Genomic DNA, 23277 nt, shown 5'->3' with positions numbered 1-23277 from the left:
ATTCTTTTTTGTTGAATTTTTGTTGAATTTTTGTTGAATTTTTGTCACATTTTTGTCACATTTTTTGTTGAACTTTTGTCAAATTTTTGTTGAATTTTTGTCACATTTTTTGTTGAATTTTTGTAATTTTTTTGTAATATTTTGTCGAATGTTTGTCGAATTTTTGTCGAATTTTTGTCACATTTTTTGTTGAATTTTTGTTGAATTTTTGTTGAATTTTTGTCGAATTTTTGTCGAATTTTTGTCACATTTTTTGTTGAATTTTTGTAATTTTTTTGTAAATTTTTGTCACATTTTTTGTTGAATTTTTGTCAAATTTTGTCAAGTTTTTGTCAAATTTTTGTCAAATTTTTGTCAAACTGGAGAAAATGGGATCCGTTCAGGTGGGAGTTAAGAGGTTAAATCTTACACCGTTTCAATTTATAAATTAAAATCACGTAATAATTTAAGCAGGAGGCGTCCATTTGAAACGCAGGTCTAGAGCTGTAGATGACTTTGCCTGGAGCTCCTCCTGCTGGCAGCTGTGGGAACAACATCTTTAAAAAAAAAAGATGACGGCGTGGTTTACAGCTTCAGTTTTGGGTTTTGCCACAATATTATCCGGGAAGAACAGAACGAAGCGCTGACACCGTAGAAGAAGAAACAGCTCAACTTAGCAGATTAACTCGAGGGCTTGAATGTCAAAGCGAAGGTGAAGAAAAGGATTTGGAAACGCCTAAAGGAATGTTAAAATATGACATGTCTTCAATAATAGTTTTCAATGTTTTCAGCCAAATCCAGGAGCCGAGTAACTGGTTTCAATTCAGTTTGACAATTCCATGTTTTAGGCGTTATAAAGGAAACAACAATGTCAAATAAAAGTGGAAATATATAAATACTATATAAACATGTGTCAATGAATAAATAAACAAATAATCAGGGACTCGACTCTGACTCAGAACGGCGGTGAAAACGTAGTTTGTATGAACGAGGGAGTCTTTTTTATAACGTCTGTAGATAATACTTTAGAAAATACTTTAGCCCAAACTGCACCTTTAAACCTTTACCTTTAAACCTTTAAACCTTTAAACCTTTAAACTTTCCTCCGCCGTCTCCGTCTCGTTTCCGTCCCACAGTAAAAGAATAAAGTCGGTGCTTTCGCCGCCTCACAGCTCGATTTCAAACGTCTTCTGCAGGTTGTTGAACGGGTTAGCAGCAGCGTTAGCGTTAGCGTTAGAATTAGCGTTAGCGTTAGCATTAGCGTTGTTCCCGGGTCTGCTCTCCAGCGCCGCCCACTTGGCCTCGAAGCGCTCGTCCTCCCGCACCGTCAGGCCGCTCCCCTCCGGCGGCCAGCTCCCGTTGGCCAGCGCTCCGTTGCCGGGGAAAGTGGGCGTGGCGAATCCGGCGGAAGGGGGCGGAGACGCGTAGGAGGAGGCGTGTCCCGCGACGCCGCCTCCCAGTTTGTTCGACGAGGAGGAAGACGAGGAGGAGGAGGAGGGGGGCGTGGCCGTGCAGAAGACGTTGGCCACCATCTGCGACGGCGTGATCCCGACCACGGGCACCACGGGCACCGCGGGGCCGGGGACGCCGCCCGGGTACGGCAGGTACGGGTGCACGAAGGCGGCGGGCTGCGGGGGCACCGGGGCGCTCCCGAAGGCCAAGGGGAACGGCTGCATGGTCGGCACGGTGACGGAGGGGGCGGGGATCAGCGGGACGGAGGGCACGGAGAGGGGCGGGAGCAGAGGCTTGGGCGGCCCCGGGATGATGGGGATCTGAGGGAGGTTCGCCAGGTTCGCCAGGTTCGCGGGCACAGGGGGCGGAGTCTGCTGAGACTTCACGGCTTTAGACACCTCCTCCAGCCAGCGCTCCGCCTCCGACGGCGTGCGTCTGTGGCCGAGGTGCGCCGCGGCCGACGAGGAGGAGACGGGGGGCGGAGACTGGAGAGGAGCGTCCGGCTGCACCCACGAGGAGGTGGCTGCGGAGAGAAGGGAGAGACTTACTGCAAAAGTTAGAGCCAGATCTACAACAAGTCTTTAACCTCTTACCACCCGCCTAAACCAAATGCTTTCTGTCCTCTTTGGCTATTATATAGGCCTGTGTAACACCTTATTTGAAAGCTAAGACCCACAAAACTGATCTTTTTCCTCGCGTTGTTGGTGTTGTGTCACCTTTTGTATGTTTTTCCATTTTTGTCACATTTTTGTCAATTTTTTGTAGAATTTTTTGTTGAATTTTTTGTTGAATTTTTGTCACATTTTTCTTGAATTTTTGTCACATTTTTGTCAAATTTTTGTAAATTTTTTTTCATTTTTTTGTCACATTTTGTTGAATTTTTGTCACATTTTTGTCACATTTTTGTCACATTTGTTTAATTTTTTTGTCACATTTTGTTGAATTTTTGTTGAATTTTTGTTGAATTTTTGTCAAATTTTTGTTGAATTTTTGTGACATTTTTGTTGCATTTTTGGTGAGTTGTGTCAATTTTTTGTTGAATTTTTGTCACGTATTTTTTTTTATTTTTTTATTTTTTTTTGTCAATTTTTTTGTCAATTTTTTGTCAATTTTTTGTCACATTTTTGTTGAGTTTTTGTCAAATTTTTGTCAAATTTTTGTCACATTTTTGTTGATTTTTTTGTCAAATCTTTGTCAAATTTTTGTCACATTTTTGTTGATTTTTGTCAAATTTTTGTCACATTTTTGTTGAATTTTTGTTGAATTTTTGTCACATTTTTTTCATTTTTTTGTCACTTTTTTGTCAATGTTTTCTCACTTTTTTGTCAAATTTTTGTCAAATTTTTGTCAAATTTTTGTCAAATTTTTGTTGAGTTTTTGTCAAATTTTTGTCAAATTTTTGTCACATTTGACAAAAAATTTTGTTGAATTTTTGTCACATTTTTTTCATTTTTTTGTCAATTTTTCGTCACTTTTTTGTCAATGTTTTCTCACTTTTTTGTCACATTTCCATCATTGTTTTCGTCTCAGTTCTGTCGGTCACAGCCTTTCGTGCTACACGTGGACACCAAACATCAGTATTTGTGAATGAATACATGTGGGAAAGACCAGGGAGGCACAGACATGGTGGAGTCACTTCCTGGAAAACTCATGAAATCAACATTTTCCCTCAGAAGAATTCGGCAAAGAGCCGCGGTCCTCACCCTGTGCCGGGGCCGGGGGCGGGGGCAGCAGGGGGGGGATGGTGCAGGGCCCCCCGTTCACGGCGGCGGAGGAGGAGGACGACGCCGGGGCGGCCGTGGAGAACAGCTCGTCTGAAGGTTTGGTGAAGGACATGTTGATCTGAGAGCACAGGGCGTTGATGCTGCTGTCGCCGCCGTCACAGGCCACGCCCATCTCCAGGTCTGAGGACAGAGGAGACATATGAGGGTCAGAGGGTGATCAGGACTAAAAGACCAAGACCAAGAGAGAGGAGACACCAGGTTATCAGGACCAGAAGACCAAGACCAAGACCAAGAGAGGAGACATATGAGGGTTAGAGGGTTATCAGGATTAAAAGACCAAGACCAAGAGAGAGGAGACACCAGGTTATCAGGACCAGAAGACCAAGACCAAGAGAGAGGAGACACCAGGTTATCAGGACCAGAAGACCAAGACCAAGACCAAGAGAGGAGACATATGAGGGTTAGAGGGTTATCAGGATTAAAAGACCAAGACCAAGAGAGAGGAGACACCAGGTTATCAGGACCAGAAGACCAAGAGCAAGAGAGAGGAGACACCAGGTTATCAGGACCAGAAGACCAAGAGCTAGAGAGAGGAGACACCAGGTTATCAGGACCAGAAGACCAAGACCAAGAGAGAGGAGACAGTGGGGTCAGAGGGTTATTAGGACCAGAAGACATATGCTGCGTCCGAAACCATCAGATTGGTCAGAGCTCTTACGCCAAACCGGATGTGCGTCAGCGTCCGCCATGGCAAGTTGCTTCCGAATTGGTCTGTCAGTTAGGAAGGAGTTAGGAAAAGGAGCCTCAATGCTAACTATCATAGCCACTTTAGCATAGGGACCTCTGGTGCTAACTATCATAGCCACTTTAGCATAGGGACTCTGGTGCTAACTATCATAGCCACTTTAGCATAGGGACCTCTGATGCTAACTATCATAGCACTTTAGCAAAGGGACCTCTGATGCTAACTATCATAGCCACTTTAGCATAGGGACCTCTGATGCTAACTATCATAGCCACTTTAGCGTAGGGACCTCTGATGCTAACTATCATAGCACTTTAGCATAGGGACCTCTGATGCTAACTATCATAGCCACTATAGCATAGGGACCTCTGGTGCTAACTATCATAGCCACTTTAGCATAGGGACCTCTGATGCTAACTATCATAGCCACTTTAGCATAGGGACCTCTGATGCTAACTATCATAGCCACTTTAGCATAGGGACCTCTGATGCTAACTAACCGGTGATTAGGAGCTATGTGCCATCCCATAAGCCACTGCGCCAAACCCCCCCACCCCCCTCGGCCCCACCCTGGAGTGATTCATGCGCAACCACTGTTGATTGACAGGAGCACATTTAATAATAAAAATAATAATAATAAAAAATAAGATTCTGCACAAGCCAAACTTTATAAAAGTGATAAATCCATGTTGTCGTCCCCACAGCTCAGTCACATGTCAGTGTTAAAGAGGAAACTCAGGAAACAGATTAAATGCTTTTGTTTTCATTTAGTAGAAACTTAAGCCACATGGATCATTTGCTGCTGTAGCTTTAAGAAACAGCTGTTGAAATAAAATAACACTACATTTTTCTCCTCAAATGTCGTTGTTTGGACACTATGTTGTTGTTGGACACTAGGGGGCGACATGCACTTTTGTTTGGCCTGCACTCCACCAATAACTTTAAAGAAGAAGAAAAACAGCTGTTGCTGATGTCACTTCCCTTTCCCCTGTTTAAGGACGGACGGATTGTTCAAAATGCAGCTGAAGCTCTAGTTCCCAAACTGCACAGATCTAACAGTCGACCCATGAAAGGTTAAGGAGTAAGATGTTAGTGTTTGAGCTTAGAGGCTGTGATGTGATGGTTTCGGACGCAGCCTAAGACGCAGCCTAAGACCAAGACCAAGAGAGATCAGGACTGTAAGCTAAATATCGACAGCAAAAACGAAATATCAGAACCATAAACCAACCATTACAGACCCCCTCTGCTCTACCACCCGCTTTAACCCAGTGCATTTCCTCCAGTTCAGCTTTACTCAAATCTAAAAGCTTCACGAAGCCAAATCCTTCTTAAAACAGCGGCTTCACCAACGTCACTAAGAACAGAATGAAAACTAATCAAAATGATGTTTACTTTATCGTGAGAGCAGGTCTTTAAAAGGATCTCTATCAGAAATGTCATGTTCTGTTTTGTGTGTCCGATTACATCATGCTGATACAAATACATAGATCAATGTTATTCTCTCAAATAACTGTATTTGTGAATGAAATCATTTGTAGAATCATGTTATTGACCATGAGAAAGGAATTCTAATTCTTGGGTTCGTTTTCACAGTGATGTTATTCTAAAACTGCTGAGTTTTGTGCTGAACTCCTCAGCTTTGTGTGTAAGAACATTTCATGAATCTGGCCCATCGTCATCGTTAGTGGGTTTAACCTCTTAACTCCCGCCTGAACCGAGAGGATCTTTTTCCTCACGTCCTCACGTTTTTGTAACTTTTTTGTAATTTTTTTGTCAAATTTTTATCACATTTTTTTTGTCATATTTTTTCGACGATTTTTTATTAAATTTTTATCATTTTTTGTCACATTTTTGTCATTTTTTGTCACATTTTTGTCACATTTTTGTCATTTTTTCTGCGATTTTTTATTAAATTTTTATCATTTTTTGTCATTTTTTTGTCAATTTTTTATCACATTTTTGTCACATTTTTATATTTTTTGTCACATTTTTGTCATTTTTTAGTCACATTTTTGTCATTTTTTAGTCACATTTTTGTCATTTTTTAGTCACATTTTTGTCATTTTTTAGTCACATTTTTGTCATTTTTTGGTCACATTTTTATCACATTTTTGTCATTTTTTTGTCACATTTTTGTCATTTTTTTGTCCTTTTTTTGTCATTTTTTAGTCACATTTTTGTCATTTTTTAGTCACATTTTTGTCATTTTTTTGTCACATTTTTGTCATTTTTTTGTCCTTTTTTTGTCATTTTTTAGTCACATTTTTGTCATTTTTTAGTCACATTTTTGTCATTTTTTTGTCACATTTTTATCACATTTTTGTCACATTTTTGTCATTTTTTTGTGACATTTTTGTCACATTTTTGTCATTTTTTTGTCACATTTTTGTCATTTTTTTGTCAATTTTTTGTGACATTTTTGCCACTTTTTAATCAAAATTTCCGTCACTTTTTTGTCAATGTTTTCTCACTTTTTTGTCACATTTCCATCATTGTTTTCGTCTCAGTTTTGTCTCTATTTTCACAGCTTTTTTCCAGAAGCTTTTGGACTGGGGTAAAGCTAAACTGCAGAAACTGTGCTCGGGTTCAGGTGGGAGTTAAGGGGTTAAATTCAGTTTTGGGACGCCTCGTTGTGCTCAGTCCTGTGTATGAGGGAGCAGAGTCTCGGGTCAGACAGAGTTCACCGGCTCTGAGTTGGTCTGAAACAGATCTGGTTCTTTTGTTCCTTAATGACGATCATCAGGTGAACACTGACCCACAGACCTGCAGACCCAGAAAAAACTAAATAATGAATGAATAAAAAAGGGATTTTGTTCAAAGCTAAATCATTTAAAGTTTTGAGTTGTGCTTCTCTGACAGCAGGGGGCAGTGTGATCCACAGAGATATAAGAGCTTCCTCTCTTGTTCTCTTGTCTTTGGGACAGAGCCAGGTTTAAATGTGTGGTTTTATTTTGTGATACCTCGGATAACCTCTTAACCCCTGCACTAACCAGTTTCTCAAGTTCGGCTTTACCCAAATCTATCTCCACTGGAGCCCATAGGCCAGAGTAACGCCTCAGTTGAAAGCGAAGACCGACAAAACTGATTGTACTTTTTTTTGTCTCGTTAACGCCACATTTTGAAACACTTTTGTTCTTTTGTCCTTTAGTTTTTCTTTCTTTTTTGTGTGTGTGTGTTTTTTTTGGTGCTATTTTAACCTCTTACCACCCACCAAAACCAAATGCATTCTCTCTCCTCTTTTTTCTGGATTTTTGTCTTTTTTTTGCTGGATTTTTGTCCTTTTTCTGCTGGATTTTTGTCTTTTTTCTGCTCTATTTTTGTCATTTTTTGCTGGATTTTTGTCACTTTTTTCTGGATTTTTGTCTTTTTTCTGCTGGATTTTTGTATTTTTTTTGCTGTATTTTTGTATTTTTTTTTGCTGTATTTTTGTCTGTTTTCTGCTAGTTTTTGTCATTTTTTTGGTCATTTTTCTGCTAGATTTTTGTCATTTTTTTTGTCATTTTTCTGCTGGATTTTTGTCATTTTTCTGCTGGATTTTTGTATTTTTTTTTGCTGTATTTTTGTCTGTTTTCTGCTAGATTTTTGTCATTTTTTTGGTCATTTTTCTGCTGGATTTTTGTCATTTTTCTGCTGTATTTTTGTCATTTTTCTGCTGTATTTTTGTATTTTTTTTGCTGTATTTTTGTCTGTTTTCTGCTAGATTTTTGTCATTTTTTTGTCATTTTTCTGCTGGATTTTTGTCATTTTTTTGCTGGATTTTTTTCATTTTTCTGCTGGATTTTTGTCATTTTTCTGCTAGATTTTTGTCATTTTTTTTGGTCATTTTTCTGCTGGATTTTTGTCATTTTTCTGCTGGATTTTTGTCTTTTTTTGCTGGATTTTTCTCATTTTTTGCTGCCCTTGTGTCACCTTTTTGTTGAGTTTTTGTCATTTTTGTTGCTTTTTTGAGTCACTTTTTTGCGCTTTTTTGTTGCGTTTACATCCTCATTTTCTTTTTTTCTTTTTTATCGCTGTTTTGAAGAAGCTTTTAGATTTGGAGAACTTGGAGAACAGGAGAAAACGGCCCTAAAGTTTAGTCACTTTGTCTGCACATGCATATATATACAGATGCACATATAGATACAGACGGCATCTTTGGACTCGCCCATATATGGTCACGTTTGAAGCAGCTCAGAGGGAAAACAAAGACGAGATAAAAAACTGAGCTTTTATACAGACACAGAGAAGCTCAAAGTGATTCAACAGCCCAGAAATACTTTAAAAATGAGCAATGCTAACCAGGAAACTACGTTAGCTTCACATGCTAACGTTAGCAACGAGCGCCATTTTTCGCTTCTACTGAACAATCTGCTGTGATGTAGGTGGTTGTAGTAGTAGCTGCAGTAGTAGTAGTAATAGTAGTAGTGTTTGTAGTACCTGGACCGTTGTAGTCGGCCTTCTGCTGTCGGTGGTTGTAGTAGTAGCTGCAGTAGTAGTAGTAGTAATAGTAGTAGTAGTATTTGTAGTACCTGGGCCGTTGTAGTCGGCCTTCTGCTGTAGGTGGTTGTAGTAGTAGCTTAAATAGTACTAGTAGTAATAGTAGTATTTGTAGTACCTGGGTCGTTGTAGTCGGCCTTCTGCTGTCGGTGGTTGTAGTAGTAGCTGAAGTAGTAGTAGTAGCAGTAGTAGTTGTAGTATTTGTAGTACCTGGGTCGTTGTAGTCGGCCTTCTGCTGTCGCTGGTTGTAGTAGTAGCTGCAGTAGTAGTAGTAGTAGTAGTAGTAGTAGTAGTATTTGTAGTACCTGGGTCGTTGTAGTCGGCCTTCTGCTGTCGGTGGTTGTAGTAGTAGCTTTAGTAGTAGTAGTAGTAGTAGTAGTAGTAGTATTTGTAGTACCTGGGTCGTTGTAGTCGGCCTTCTGCTGTCGGTGGTTGTAGTAGTAGCTTTAGTAGTAGTAGTAGTAGTAGTAGTAGTAGTATTTGTAGTACCTGGGTCGTTGTAGTCGGCCTTCTGCTGTAGGTGGTTGTAGTAGTAGCTGTAGTAGTAGTAGTAGTTGTTGTAGTATTTGTATTACCTGGACTGTTGTAGTCGGCCTTCTGCTGTCGGTGGTTGTAGTAGTAGCTGCAGTAGTAGTAGTAGTAATAGTAGTAGTATTTGTAGTACCTGGGTCGTTGTAGTCGGCCTTCTGCTGTAGGTGGTTGTAGTAGTAGCTGCAGTAGTAGTAGTAGTATGTGTAGTACCTTGGTCGTTGTAGTCGGCCTTCTGCTGTCGGTGGTTGTAGTAGTAGCTTTAGTAGTAGTAGTAGTAGTAGTAGTATTTGTAGTACCTGGGTCGTTGTAGTCGGCCTTCTGCTGTCGCTGGTTGTAGTAGTAGCTGCAGTAGTAGTAGTAGTAATAGTAGTAGTATTTGTAGTACCTGGGTCGTTGTAGTCGGCCTTCTGCTGTCGGTGGCAGTAGTAGTATGTGTAGTAGTAGTAGTAGTAGTAGTATTTGTAGTACCTGGGTCGTTGTAGTCCGTCCTCCTCTGCAGGTCGTTGAGCCTCAGGGAGAGCTGGCGTTTGAAAGGGGAGTTCTTCTGTGTTGTGGTAGTAGTATGTGTAGTAGTAGTAGTAGTAGCTGCAGTAGTAGTAGTAGTAGTAGTAGTATTTGTAGTACCTGGGTCGTTGTAGTCCGTCCTCCTCTGCAGGGTGGACGGCAGGTCGTTGAGCCTCAGGGAGAGCTGGCGTTTGAAAGGGGAGTTCTTCTGGCTGAGGGCGGGGAACCCCCTGAAGGAGCCCTGCCGGACCAGCTGCTCGATGGGGGCGTGGCGTCGCGGGATGGCGTGGGCTCCACCCGGCTCCGGGCGCTCCAGCGGGGACGCGGCGCCCTCTGGAGGCGAGGAGGAGCCCGAGGGCAGAGAGGGGACGACGATGGGCACGTCTGGAGAGAGAGGGTCAGACATTAGGACACTGAGGTGGACAGACTCATAAACTCTGCTCACCTTTCTTCTTCTCCTGAGCCTTGTCGTCTCGCTCGCGCTCGCCGCCGCCGCCCTGCTGGCCGGAGTTGGTGTTGCCTCTGAAGGATCCCTCTCGGACGAAGGACGTGCGTGAGGCGTCGAACGAAGCCGTGACGCCGCACTCTTTCTCGCGCCGCTGCTTCCGCTCCAGACACGCCGCGAACGCACAGCCCACGGCGTGACTCAGACGCTCGCCCTGGAAACACACGACCACAGTGACTCAGGCGCTCGCCATGGAAACACACGACCACAGTGACTCCTCCCCCAACACAGTTCATCACATTTCCCCCGACATCCCCCAACCTGGAACACCCGAGCCGAGACGTCCTCCATGCTAACGCTAGCCTCAAACACAGAGACGTCCTCGATGCTAACGCTAGCCTCAAACACAGAGACGTCCTCGATGCTAACGCTAGCCTCAAACACAGAGACGTCCTCCATGCTAACGCTAGCCTCAAACACAGAGACGTCCTCGATGCTAATGCTAGCCTCAAACACAGAGACGTCCTTGATGCTAACGCTAGCCTCAAACACAGAGACGTCCTCCATGCTAACGCTAGCCTCAAACACAGAGACGTCCTCGATGCTAACGCTAGCCTCAAACACAGAGACGTCCTCCATGCTAACGCTAGCCTCAAACACAGAGACGTCCTCCATGCTAACGCTAGCCTCAAACACAGAGACGTCCTCGATGCTAACGCTAGCCTCAAACACAGAGACGTCCTCGATGCTAATGTTAGCGCTAGCCTCAAACACAGAGACATCCTCGATGCTAACGCTAGCCTCAAACACAGAGACGTCCTCGATGCTAATGTTAGCGCTAGCCTCAAACACAGAGACATCCTCCATGCTAACGCTAGCCTCAAACACAGAGACGTCCTCCATGCTAACGCTAGCCTCAAACACAGAGACGTCCTCGATGCTAAGGTTAGCGTCACCTCAAACACAGAGGGCCAGATCTTGTGGCGGCGCACGGGGCGGCGCAGGCTCTTGGCGAATTATTTTCCGAGTGGCGGCGCTATATGTGGCATTCGCCTCCGCCACCTGTGAGGGGGCGTCACAAGAGGAGGCGACTGCACTGATGGAAACACGGCTGACATTCACTTCCTGGTTTACATTACGCTGTCTTGCGTTCTTTCTTAAGCCTTAGGCTCTCACAGGTCAAACTAAAAACTTTATTTACCCCATCGTGAGCGAAACCATGTTCACGTCTCGAGAGAAAAAGAGCTACAGCGTCCGCTGTGGCGCGGATCGGCCGCGCTCGGCGTGAACGCGAAGCAAAACAAAAGCACATGTTCACCCCACACAACCACACAACCACTCTCCTGGAGGCGGAGTCGATCTGGTTGGAGGAAAATGTGTGTCTCCACCCACTTAAATGCACTAAGTCTGGAGTGGCAAGATCACAAAGTGCTTCTACTGAGGCAACATGTCACGCTATCGTCTCCGTTTTGATGCACAAGATCGGGCCCAGAGACGTCCTCGATGCTAATGTTAGCGCTAGCCTCACACACAGAGACGTCCTCGATGCTAATGTTAGCGTTAGCCTCAAACACAGAGACGTCCTCGATGCTAATGTTAGCGTTAGCCTCAAACACAGAGACGTCCTCGATGCTAATGTTAGCGTTAGCCTCAAACACAGAGACGTCCTCGATGCTAATGTTAGCGCTAGCCTCAAACACAGAGACGTCCTCGATGCTAATGTTAGCGTTAGCCTCAAACACAGAGACGTCCTCGATGCTAATGTTAGCGCTAGCCTCAAACACAGAGACGTCCTCGATGCTAATGTTAGCGCTAGCCTCAAACACAGAGACGTCCTCGATGCTAATGTTAGCGCTAGCCTCAAACACAGAGACGTCCTCGATGCTAATGTTAGCCTCAAACACAGAGACGTCCTCTATGCTAATGTTAGCGTTAGCCTCAAACACAGAGACGTCCTCGATGCTAATGTTAGCGTTAGCCTCAAACACAGAGACGTCCTCGATGCTAATGTTAGCGCTAGCCTCACACACAGAGACGTCCTCGATGCTAATGTTAGCGCTAGCCTCACACACAGAGACGTCCTCGATGCTAATGTTAGCGCTAGCCTCAAACACAGAGACGTCCTCGATGCTAATGTTAGCGCTAGCCTCACACACAGAGACGTCCTCGATGCTAATGTTAGCGCTAGCCTCAAACACAGAGACGTCCTCGATGCTAATGTTAGCGTTAGCCTCAAACACAGAGACGTCCTCGATGCTAATGTTAGCGTTAGCCTCAAACACAGAGACGTCCTCGATGCTAATGTTAGCGCTAGCCTCACACACAGAGACGTCCTCGATGCTAATGTTAGCGCTAGCCTCACACACAGAGACGTCCTCGATGCTAATGTTAGCGCTAGCCTCAAACACAGAGACGTCCTCGATGCTAATGTTAGCGCTAGCCTCAAACACAGAGACGTCCTCGATGCTAATGTTAGCGCTAGCCTCACACACAGAGACGTCCTCGATGCTAATGTTAGCGCTAGCCTCACACACAGAGACGTCCTCGATGCTAATGTTAGCGCTAGCCTCAAACACAGAGACGTCCTCGATGCTAATGTTAGCGCTAGCCTCAAACACAGAGACGTCCTCGATGCTAATGTTAGCGCTAGCCTCAAACACAGAGACGTCCTCGATGCTAATGTTAGCCTCAAACACAGAGACGTCCTCTATGCTAATGTTAGCGTTAGCCTCAAACACAGAGACGTCCTCGATGCTAATGTTAGCGTTAGCCTCAAACACAGAGACGTCCTCGATGCTAACGCTAGCCTCAAACACAGAGACGTCCTCCATGCTAATGTCAGCGTTAGCTTCAAACACAGAGACGTCCTCGATGCTAATGCTAGCGTTAGCTTCAAACAAACGCTCCAGCCACGCCCACTCTGAGCCACAAAGAAATGTCACTTTGATTTCTGTTTACAGCAATAGTTAAACACCTAAAGGTGCTGTTTTATGGCCCTTTTGATTTATTTATGGCTTTATTATAACTGTTTAATGAACTCTACAAGTTACACGAGTGATCAGAGTTCCTAAAACACTAAATAGCTGTAAATGCTCCTCGATTAGGCACATTTGTGGGGACAGGCTCAGAGCTAACGGCGTTTCATTCATGATGTCGTTCTATGGGCTTCAGAAGGTCATGAGGTCCAGCTCCGCCCGGGACGAGCCTCCTGAAGGCCGACAGTTAAACAGAGGAGGGGAGCGAGGCGCAGAGGAGGGGAGCGAGGCGCAGAGGCCGCTCTAATCCTGATCCTAATCCTCATCTGAAGCTTCATAATCCCACACTCTGCTCCCGTCCCACCAGCAGACCCAGGAACACTCACACTAAACGTGTCCATGTGAAAAGCACGACGTCGTAAATCTCATTAAAGTCTGTTCTTTAGTTGGAGATTTACATGTTTAACCCCTTAACTCCCACCTGAACCAGTTTGGCTTTACCCCAATCCAAAAGCTTCTGGAAAAAAGGAGTGAAAATAGCGACAGAACTGAGACAAAAACAAGGATGAAGATGTGACAAAAAAGTGACGAAAAAATGACAAAAAAACGACAAAAAATGTGACCAAAAATGACCAAAAAGTGACGGAAAAAATGACTAAAAACGTGACAAAAAAGACAAAAAAAATGACAAAAAAATGTGACAAAAAAGACAAAAAAATGACAAAAATGTGACAAAAAAGACAAAAAAATGACAAAAAAATGTGACAAAAAATGACAAAAAAAAGTGATGGAAAATGTGACAAAAAATGACAAAAAATGACAAAAAAATGACAAAAAAATGACAAAAAATGTGACAAAAAATGACCAAAAAAGTGACGGAAAAAAAGACAAAAAATGACAAAAAAAGACAAAAAAATGACAAAAAAATGACAAAAAAAATGACAAAAAAATGACAAAAAATGACAAAAAATGTGACAAAAAGTGACGAAAAAAAGACAAAAAATGACAAAAAAGACAAAAAAATGACAAAAAAAATGACAAAAAATGACAAAAATGTGACAAAAATGTGACAAAAAAGACAAAAAAATGACAAAAAAATGACAAAAAAATGACAAAAAAATAACAAAAAAATGACAAAAAAATTACAAAAAATTTGACAAAAAATTACAAAAAAGTAACAAAAATTAGTTGAATGCCCCCCACCCCAAAAAAGATGAAAACAATCTGATGACGTGAGGAAAAAGATCCATTTAGATGAGCTTTGTAGATCTTATCTCTCAAATGAGGCGCTACACTGGCCTACAGGGTTTGGGTAAAGCTGACCTGGAGAAAATGGCGGGAGTTAAGAGGTTAAGTCTCGGGTTAATTATTCCTGCTCTGAACAGTTCTCCGTCCCGTACGTTACAGGAGTGACCTGCTGCTGAGGGAAGTTCTGACCGAGTCTTTGATGGCCATGAAGCAGTGGCACATCCAGCGCCGGGTGGTTCCGTCTCTGCAGATGTAGGAAAACGCTTTGTCGTAGTTTCTGTCCGGGGCGCAGAACGAAACCTTCTCGATCGTCTGGTCCACGATCAGGTCCTGAAGAAGAAACACAAGTACACACTTTAGGTTCTGCAGCAGACACGAGGAAAAGAGGAGGAGTTTAAGGCGAGACTCTGCAGGTGAAAAGGTTTAATGTAGAAACTTCTGTTGTGGATCAGTCACGTAAACATGAGGAAAACATGATCTTGACCTTTAACCCCCACATGAACCGAGCACATTTCCTCCAGTTTGGCTTTACCCAAATCTAAAAGCAAAAAAGTGGCGGAAAAGCAACAAAAACGTTACAACAAGGCGACAAAAAAGTTAGGATCAGTTGGGTAGGTCTTAGCTTTCAAATGAGGCATTGCTTTGGCTTATAGGCTGTTAGCTCCAGTCGACAAGCTTTTAGATTTGGGTAAAACTAAAACTAAACTGGAGCTAATGCGCTTGGTTAATAATGGATAGAGCCGGGTTTAAATGTATAATAATAATAATAATGCATTCGTCTTTTACAGCAGTGGTTCTCAACCTGGGGGTCGCGAGACATATTTGGGGGGTCGCCAGATCATGTAGATAAAATATACATATTTTACCAGAGTGCCATTATTTGTGCGTAGTTTGATGAATTTAATTATAGCCGTTTGTTTTTTAAGAATTATGGGGGCTACACTGCAAAAAGTAAATATCAAGCATTGGCTTAAAGCAGTACTAAGTAACTCTTCCCCCTAGAGGCCATAAGCGCACCTGCAGGTGTCGTACCAAGATACGATTTTTTAACTTATTAATTGTCTTGGAGAGTAAATACTACGCTGACAGGAAAGGCGAAGGGAGAGAGGGTCACTGTGCATCCAATTATACAATGGAAATATTTTTTTTTCACTCACACTTGGTTGTAAATACTGTTTAAAGTGACGTTAATCCGCAGTTAGCTTTGCCCGTTAGCATGTTAGCCTCTTCTTCGTGATTCCATTAGTGTGTATTGCTTTGGAGACCCTCCAATCATCCCATAAACACTTGTATTACCCCCCAGAGGGACTACGGGAGGATTTATTATGGTAAACACGTTACTTAGTGCTGCTTTAAATGACTTGAATTGAGGAAATGTTTCTTGTTTTGAGCGGTTTTCACTCATTTAGACACTTTTCCTGATCTGTTTACTTTGCTTGTTTGAGGACATTTCACACCAGTTCTAAGGTAAATCTCGCTTGAAATAAGAAAGTAAAATTGCCAATGAGATGAAACCAATTTTCTTACCCCATTGGCAAAGAAAATTACCTAAAAATAAGGACGAAATGTATCGAAACGAGTCAGAAACGTCTCAGAACAAGTGAAATAATCCAGGACAAATGCCCAAGAACTTCTTAACTTGTCAAAACAACTAAAATGTGGATTATTGTGCTCAAATTGAGATGTTTATACTGATCTAGTTCATTACCTTTTGCAGTGTAATGTTCCTCTTTTCCACGGTGTGACCCGGGCGGGGGGTCACGGACCACTTTAACTGTTATAATGGGGGTCACGGACCACTTTAACTGTTATAATGGGGGTCATGGACCACTTTAACTGTTATAATGGGGGTCACGGACCACTTTAACTGTTATAATGGGGGTCACGGACCACTTTAACTGTTATAATGGGGGTCACGGACCACTTTAACTGTTATAATGGGGGTCACGGACCACTTTAACTGTTATAATGGGGGTCACGGACCACTTTAACTGTTATAATGGGGGTGGCGGCTCCAAAAGGTTGAGAACCACTGCTTTACAGCACTTTTCCAGACGCTCAAAGTCGCTTTACAACTTCGTGCATTATTCATTCACTTCATACTCTGTGGTGGTGAGCTACTATTGTCGCCACAGCTGCCCTGGGGTAGACAGTCGGAAGTGAAGCTACCGGTCTGCACCATCGGCCCCTCCCACCACCACTCACTACATTCACCCCAGGCTTCCTGGTGTTTCCCAAACAGTCTCCCCTCCAAATACCGACCAGCAGGGGCGGATCTAGAGAGGTGGCACCCCTATTAAAGTCCTGCCACCTCATTGTCATGTGATTACTTTCTTGACTGGACGAAGAATCATAACAACTTTAGAGCCAAAGATGATGATTTAATTATTTTTTTTTTCTACTACAAAAGTTTAAATTTTACACGAGTTAGGAACCCCCTACATATATCATGAACAATGCTACTACTTGTTTAACCTCTTAACTCCCACCTGATCATGTTTTCTCCAAATTCTCCAAATCTAAAAGCTTCTTCAAAATAGCGACAAAAAACGAGAACAAAATGAGGAAGTAAATGGGAAAAAAGTGACAAAAATCCAGCAAACAAGTGAAAAAATCCAGCAAAAAAGTGACGAAAATGCATCAAAAAAGTAACAAAAGTGCCATAAAAAAGTGACAGAAACACATACGGGAAATAAAAAGTGACGACAATGGCAAAGAGGAGAGAATGCATTTGGTTTTGGCGGGTGGTAAGAGGTTCCTTTTTTTGGGGGGGGGGGGCTCAGCCTGCATCTAAATGGAAAAATTACCTTGCGATCAACAAAAACTTGCGTACCCCCTACTATAAACATTCAACGTTACAATGTGTTGCCACCCCAGATTTTTTTTTTTCTAGATCCGCCCCTGCCGACCAGGCTCTTCGGGCAGGGACGGATTTATCTGTAAAAATTCAAATTTCACCTTCTTCTTTTTTTCAGTGGCTCAAAGATCAATAAATCTGTCAGGAATTAGAGATTAAAGTCTTCTAAGTGTATTTGAGTCTGTAAAGTGTGGAGTTTTATGGAGCGACTGAAGGTCAGATGTCAGAAAGTTTAGTCTCTTTGTCTGCACATGTGTGTCGCCCACAAAAGGAAATGACCATATTTGGATTGCGGCGCCATCTCCTGCTACACGTGGATACCAAACATGTCAGCATTAGGGGAAAGACCAGGGTTAGTGCTAGATCATCTGCTCCGGAGGGACAGTCTGCTGTGAAAACGTGAGATATCATGACACAAATGAAGGTTCGGGCCAGGGAAATGGTTCACCTCTTAACTCCCGCCTGAACCGAGAGGATCTTTTTCCTCACGTCATCAGATTTTTTTCCCAACATTTTCTTGTTGGGTGTTCAACTCATTTTTGAAACTTTTTTGTAATTTTTTATCACATTTTTGTCATTTTTTATCCCATTTTTAATACATTTTTTGTCACATTTTTGACATTTTTTTTTATCGATTTTTTGTAATTTTTTATCACATTTTTGACATTTTTTCGTCAATTTTTGATACATTTTTTGCCACATTTTTGTCAATTTTTCGTCAATTTTTAATCATTTTTTTGTCACATTTTTGACATTTTTTTTATCGTTTTTTTTTTTAATTTTTTGTCACATTTTTGTCATTTTTTCGTCAATTTTTCATCCATTTTTCGTCCATTTTTTGTCACATTTTTTACATTTTTTATCCATTTTTTGTGACATTTTTGTGACATTTTTGCCACTTTTTCATAAATTTTTCGTCACTTTTTTGTCAATGTTTTCTCACTTTTTTGTCACATTTCCATCATTGTTTTATTGCTATTTTCACAGCTTTTTTCCAGAAGCTTTTGGACTGGGGTAAAGCCAAACTGGAGAAAATGTGCTCGGTTCAGGTGGGAGTTAAGGGGTCAACCTTACGGATTAGGATTATTTGTATTTTTAGACAAACCAACTCATCGTCCCTCCGGAGCAGACGATCTAGCGCTAACCAAACACCAGGGCCATGTTGGAGTCACTTCCTGGAAAACCTCTGATCTAAAAAGTGATTCTGACCTTTGTTTTGTCGTCGACGACCCGGAGTCCGTCTGCCGACACCCACAGCACGGCCTTGACCGTCTTCTTCCCGCTCTGCGCTCACACAGACACAGGTCACAGGTCAAAGGTCACAGGTCACAGGTGGGAAGCAGAGAGAGAGTTTAGTGTCGGCTGAAGCAGAGAAACACTCACCACTTTGAGCTTCTTCACCGCCTCCTCACACACGTGCATCCCCCGGGACTCCTCCACCTCCACCAGGCCCAAGTACTGCGGAAATACACACATTACTGCAACTACTACAACTACTACTACTGCGACTGCTGCCAAAACCAGCACATGAGCCGTTTGAGCGGATCGAGATATTATTTTTAGCGATGTAGCAGAGTCAGACTCCAGTTACAGTTTTCTTACTTGACCAAAGCTCCAAAAGGCTTAGACTCACGGGCTGTTTCAGTTTGTGAAGAGTAAAGATTCATAATGGACCTCAGAGATGTTTGTAAAGGACAGGAGAACGTGTGAAACAATGGGCTGAAGCTTTCCTCTGAAATGAGCAGAGGCGAATCCGAGTATACAGGGGCCGGGGCGTTACAGGCAGTGTTGGGAAAGTTCATTTCCTACACGAACTAGTTCAAAGTTCAGTTCACAAATTTCAAAATGAACTAGTTCGTTCATAGTTCATAATTGTTCATGCTTAATAGTTCGTTCATGGTTCCAAAAATGAACTAGTTCATAGTTCTTTTTTTTTTTTTTTTCTTTTTTTTGCTGCGAGCTGTTATTCAGGCATGAAAAAGGTGAGAAGTGAAGTATTTTTCCCCTCTCAGGGAAATATTTTTAAAATCCATATCTTAAAGCAACAATCTGAAGTATTTTGAGATGCATTTTTGCCAACCTTGGGAGAGCTGGAGAAAGTTGACTTTAGCCATGAGTCAAAAATATTATGGCCTCACTTAGTGTTAAAGCTATTTCATGTCAGCCTGTCACTGTTTTCAGAGTGGATTTCGGATATCTTTGTTAATCATATTTTATTTTATTTTTATTTTTTTTAAGTTTAATTATTAAATTCTTATTGGAAAAGGAAGCTACAGATATTCAATTGCATTTGTGTTAATTTGTTAATTTATCATGTGAAAAAAAAAATGTTTTAGGAGCTCATTTGTAGTTTAAAAAACTCTGCATTGTGACTTTATGTAAATGAGTGGCACCGCGGAGCAGAGGAGTTTGGAGCGACAGACGTTACACAAGGGAAACTCGCTTCGTTACCTCACACTGTGGCTGCTCACGGGCACCGTGCGGACCCGCTGGTTACCGGTGTGCAGGGCCTGTGCCAGAGCCATAAACAGCAGAGTTCAGCGCCACAGATCTGGACACAGTCGGGCCGTTGGCGCGAGGGCGGAGCGAGCGCGAGCTACACCCTGGACCCGCCAGAGTTTAGAGCCGCTGGTAAACTCTGACGGCGCGGCAGGGTTTTATAATTATATTCACTTAAACCACAGATATAAGAAATCTGGCACCATATTGAACGAACGTAAAAAGAACGGGAATGCCGTTCACAGACACCAGAATGAACGCGTTCATGGTTTCGTTCATCAGGCAGTGACACAGTGCGTTCAGTTCACGTTCACCCAAAATATGAACGCGTTCAGGTACATCACTGGTTACAGGGGAACCACTGACAGAAAGAGTGTTCTGACCTCAGACTTTCATGTGCTGCTTTTCTTATTTGAGTGTAAGTGAATTTCTCTCATTTTAATTGATTTAAAGCTTGTTCCATTGACAAATCATCTTCATCCAAGCACTTTTAAAGCCACTTGTCATTTTTAACCCCTTAACTCCCACCTGAACTGAGCACATTTTCTCCAGTTTGGCTTTACCCCAATCCAAAAGCTTCTGGAAAAAAGCTGTGAAAATAGCGACAAAACTGGAACAATGATGGAAATGTGACAAAAAAGTGACAAAACACTGACAAAAAAAAGTGACGAAAAATGTATGAAAAAGTGGCAAAAATGTGATAAAAGAAATGACCAAAAAATGACAAAAAATGACAAAAATGTGACAAAAAAATAGTAAAATTTGACAAAAAATGAGAAAAAAAATGACAAAAATGTGATAAAAAATGTGATAAAAAATGACAAAAATGTGATAATAAATTGACCAAAAAATGACAAAAAAGTTACAAAAATGAGTTGAATACCCAACAAAAAAATGATGGAACAAAACTCTGATGACGTGAGGATAAAGATCCTCACGGTTCAGGCGGGAGTTAAGAGGTTAAGTTGGTAATTGTACTATTGCTGCAGAAGCTAAAGCGTTTCCTTGCTCTCGTCTCCTCTTTTCAGCCGATATCGAACCTGAGCAGCGACTCTGCGTCAGCGAGAGCGAGGAGGCGGAGGACGGACATTTTTAGCCTCGGTCTCGGTCTGAGCTACGGCGAGTCGTCAGGGACATCATTACATAATCCCCAAACGCACAGAAGGTCGAAGTCAAACCGACGCTGACTGGAAATAAAGATGGAGCCGCAGAGACGGTCGCAGCAAAGATCGATTTCCCCAAAGTTCATTTTGAGTTTGTCGATTCACTGGAGGTCAGAGCGACAGTAATGAGGCTGAAGGGCTGATATTATTGGCTGTAATCAATGTTATGGCCTCACGTCTTAAAGCAACACTGTGTGAGTTTGTGCTGCAGGTGAAGAGAGGGCGTGGCTTATTAAAAACAGCTCCTGAGAGGTTTATTCTAAGCCTCACATTGTTTTCCTGGTGTTCTTCCATTACAGGCTTTTATAATCTCCATCAGGTCAAACTAAAGACTTTATTTATGCCTCCATGTTTGTTTGTTTGTTTGTTTGTGTCCAGAGCCGGTCCTGCTGTGGCCTGGCCTCCACCATCATCCCTCTCTGAGTATCTTCTACACAGGGATGTTGTTCTGGGCAGGAAGCTCGTGTTTGCTGCTGAGCCAAACTCAATCGAGCCCGACAATCAGATTTGATTAATAATGATCATAATAATCATAATAATCATAATAATGTACGGGCGGCGCAGGAGAGACGGGAAAAAGAAATGACCAAAAACGCATCGACAGAAGGTGAGTTTTGTGATTCATAATCCTGTTTCAATATCAACACAGAACCGGCTACAAACGCCACTGACTCTGACCAGACTCTGACCAGACTCTGACCAGATTCTGACCAGACTCTGACCAGACTTTGACCAGACTCTGACCAGAATCTGACCAGACTTTGACCAGACTCTGACCAGACTTTGACCAGACTCTGACCAGACTCTGACCAGACTCTGACCAGACTCTGACCAGACTCAGACCAGACTCTGACCAGACTCTGACCAGACTCTGACCAGACTCTGACCAGACTCTGACCAGACTCAGACCAGATTCTGACCAGACTTTGACCAGAATCTGACCAGACTCTGACCAGACTCTGACCAGACTCTGACCAGACTCAGACCAGATTCTGACCAGACTTTGACCAGAATCTGACCAGACTCTGACCAGACTCAGACCAGACTCTGACCAGACTCTGACCAGACTTTGACCAGACTCAGACCAGACTCTGACCAGAATCTGACCAGACTTTGACCAGAATCTGACCAGACTTTGACCAGACTCTGACCAGACTTTGACCAGACTCTGACCAGACTCTGACCAGACTTTGACCAGACTCTGACCAGACTTTGACCAGAATCTGACCAGACTCTGACCAGACTCTGACCAGACTTTGACCAGACTCTGACCAGACTTTGACCAGATTCTGACCAGACTTTGACCAGAATCTGACCAGACTCAGACCAGACTCAGACCAGACTCAGACCAGACTCTGACCAGACTCTGACCAGACTCTGACCAGACTCTGACCAGACTTTGACCAGACTCTGACCAGACTCTGACCAGACTTTGACCAGACTCTGACCAGACTTTGACCAGACTCTGACCAGACTCTGACCAGACTCTGAAAAAGGGAACTATATTGTAAGGCGTAATAATACCAGGAGTAGTTTGACATCCGCGCAGTAATGTAGTTCCCCTTTTTATCCGCTTAGAAAATCCACATTGTTTAACCTCTTAACTTAACTCAACCGAGAGGATCTTTTTTTTCACGTCATCACATTTTTTTTCCATCATTTTTTTGTTGGGTATTGTAACTTTTAGGTCATTTTTTTTGTCACTTTTTTGTCCATTTTTTGTCACTTTTTTGAATTTTTTTTTATCACATTATTGTATTTTTTTGTCAAATTTTTATCAAATTTTTGTCACATTTTTGTAATTTTTTCGTCAATTTTTTGTCATTTTTTTGTCCATTTTTTATCACATTTTTGAATTTTTTTTGTCACATTTTTCTCACTTTTTTGTCACATTTCCATCATTGTTTTCGTCTCAGTTTTGTTGCTATTTTCACACCTTTTTCCCAGAAGCTTTTGGACTGGGGTAAAGCCAAACTGGAGAAAATGTGCTCAGTTCAGGTGGGAGTTAAGGGGTTAATCTTCACCTGGAGCTATAGAGGCTAAATGCTAAATGCTAACGCCGTGTGTATTTACGTGACGGAGGACACGCGTGACGCCCAGACAGGTCCACATGAACTCGTCTAAGAACACGTCTCCGTGTGGAAAAGCCGTGGCCTGTCCCTTTAAGAGTCGTGTTAATCGTGTCCCGCCTCCTGGAACAAGCTCCGCCTCCTGGAACAAGCTCCGCCTCCTCGTCCTCTCGGGGAAACTCACCCTGACGGCGAAGTTGCACTTGCCCTTCCGGACGGCCTCCTCGTCCGCCTGCCACTGGTGCGGCCGACTCGCCTCAGGCACGTACGACGGCTTCTTCCGCCGCAGACTCGCACGCAGCTTATTCATGTCCGGACTCCGCTCGCCCACTGCAGTACTGCAAATACACAATACACAAAGTACTTTAGATACTTTAGATACAAGCAGGACTGACCCGCTCGCCCACAGCAGTACTGCAAAACACGATACACAAAGTACTTTAGATACTTTAGATACTGTAGATACTTCAGATACAAGCAGGACTGACCCGCTCGCCCACAGCAGTACTGCAAATACACGATACACAAAGTACTTTAGATACTGTAGATACTTCAGATACTTTAGACAGACGCAGGACTGACCCGCTCGCCCACTGCAGTACTGCAAATA

The 23277-nt window shown here is 42.7% G+C and overlaps 1 protein-coding gene across 1 annotated transcript; it reads right to left on the bottom strand.

Moving 5' to 3' along the window:
* Positions 1-1106: 1106 nt before the first annotated feature.
* On the bottom strand, positions 1107-23006 carry numbl (NUMB like endocytic adaptor protein). Its single transcript, XM_079583178.1, has 8 exons — positions 22852-23006; positions 18320-18394; positions 18146-18220; positions 14269-14409; positions 9857-10070; positions 9532-9795; positions 3135-3335; positions 1107-1954 (listed from the first exon to the last, which is right to left on the bottom strand). Exons 1-8 carry the CDS (start codon positions 22975-22977, stop codon positions 1146-1148), a joined length of 1905 nt encoding a protein of 634 aa, XP_079439304.1. The 5' UTR covers positions 22978-23006; the 3' UTR covers positions 1107-1145.
* Between the last annotated feature and the right edge of the window lie 271 nt (positions 23007-23277).

This window comes from Gobius niger (assembly GCF_951799975.1).
Source record: "Gobius niger genome assembly, contig: SCAFFOLD_174, whole genome shotgun sequence".
In the NCBI taxonomy this organism is placed as follows: Eukaryota; Metazoa; Chordata; class Actinopteri; order Gobiiformes; family Gobiidae; genus Gobius; species Gobius niger.
The sequence above is the reverse complement of the archived record's forward strand: the minus strand, read 5'-3'. Positions and strand labels throughout refer to the sequence as shown.

Excerpts from the sequence above, each read along its gene's own strand:
- numbl (XM_079583178.1), bottom strand. The coding sequence starts at position 22,977 with ATGAATAAGCTGCGTGCGAGTCTGCGGCGGAAGAAGCCGTCGTACGTG. Across the intron at positions 18,221-18,319 it reads CGGTGAAGAAGCTCAAAGTG|AGCGGGAAGAAGACGGTCAA; the intron begins GTGAGTGTTTCT and ends GTGTGAGCGCAG. Across the intron at positions 1,955-3,134 it reads GCCCCCGGCCCCGGCACAGG|CCACCTCCTCGTGGGTGCAG; the intron begins GTGAGGACCGCG and ends TTCTCTCCGCAG.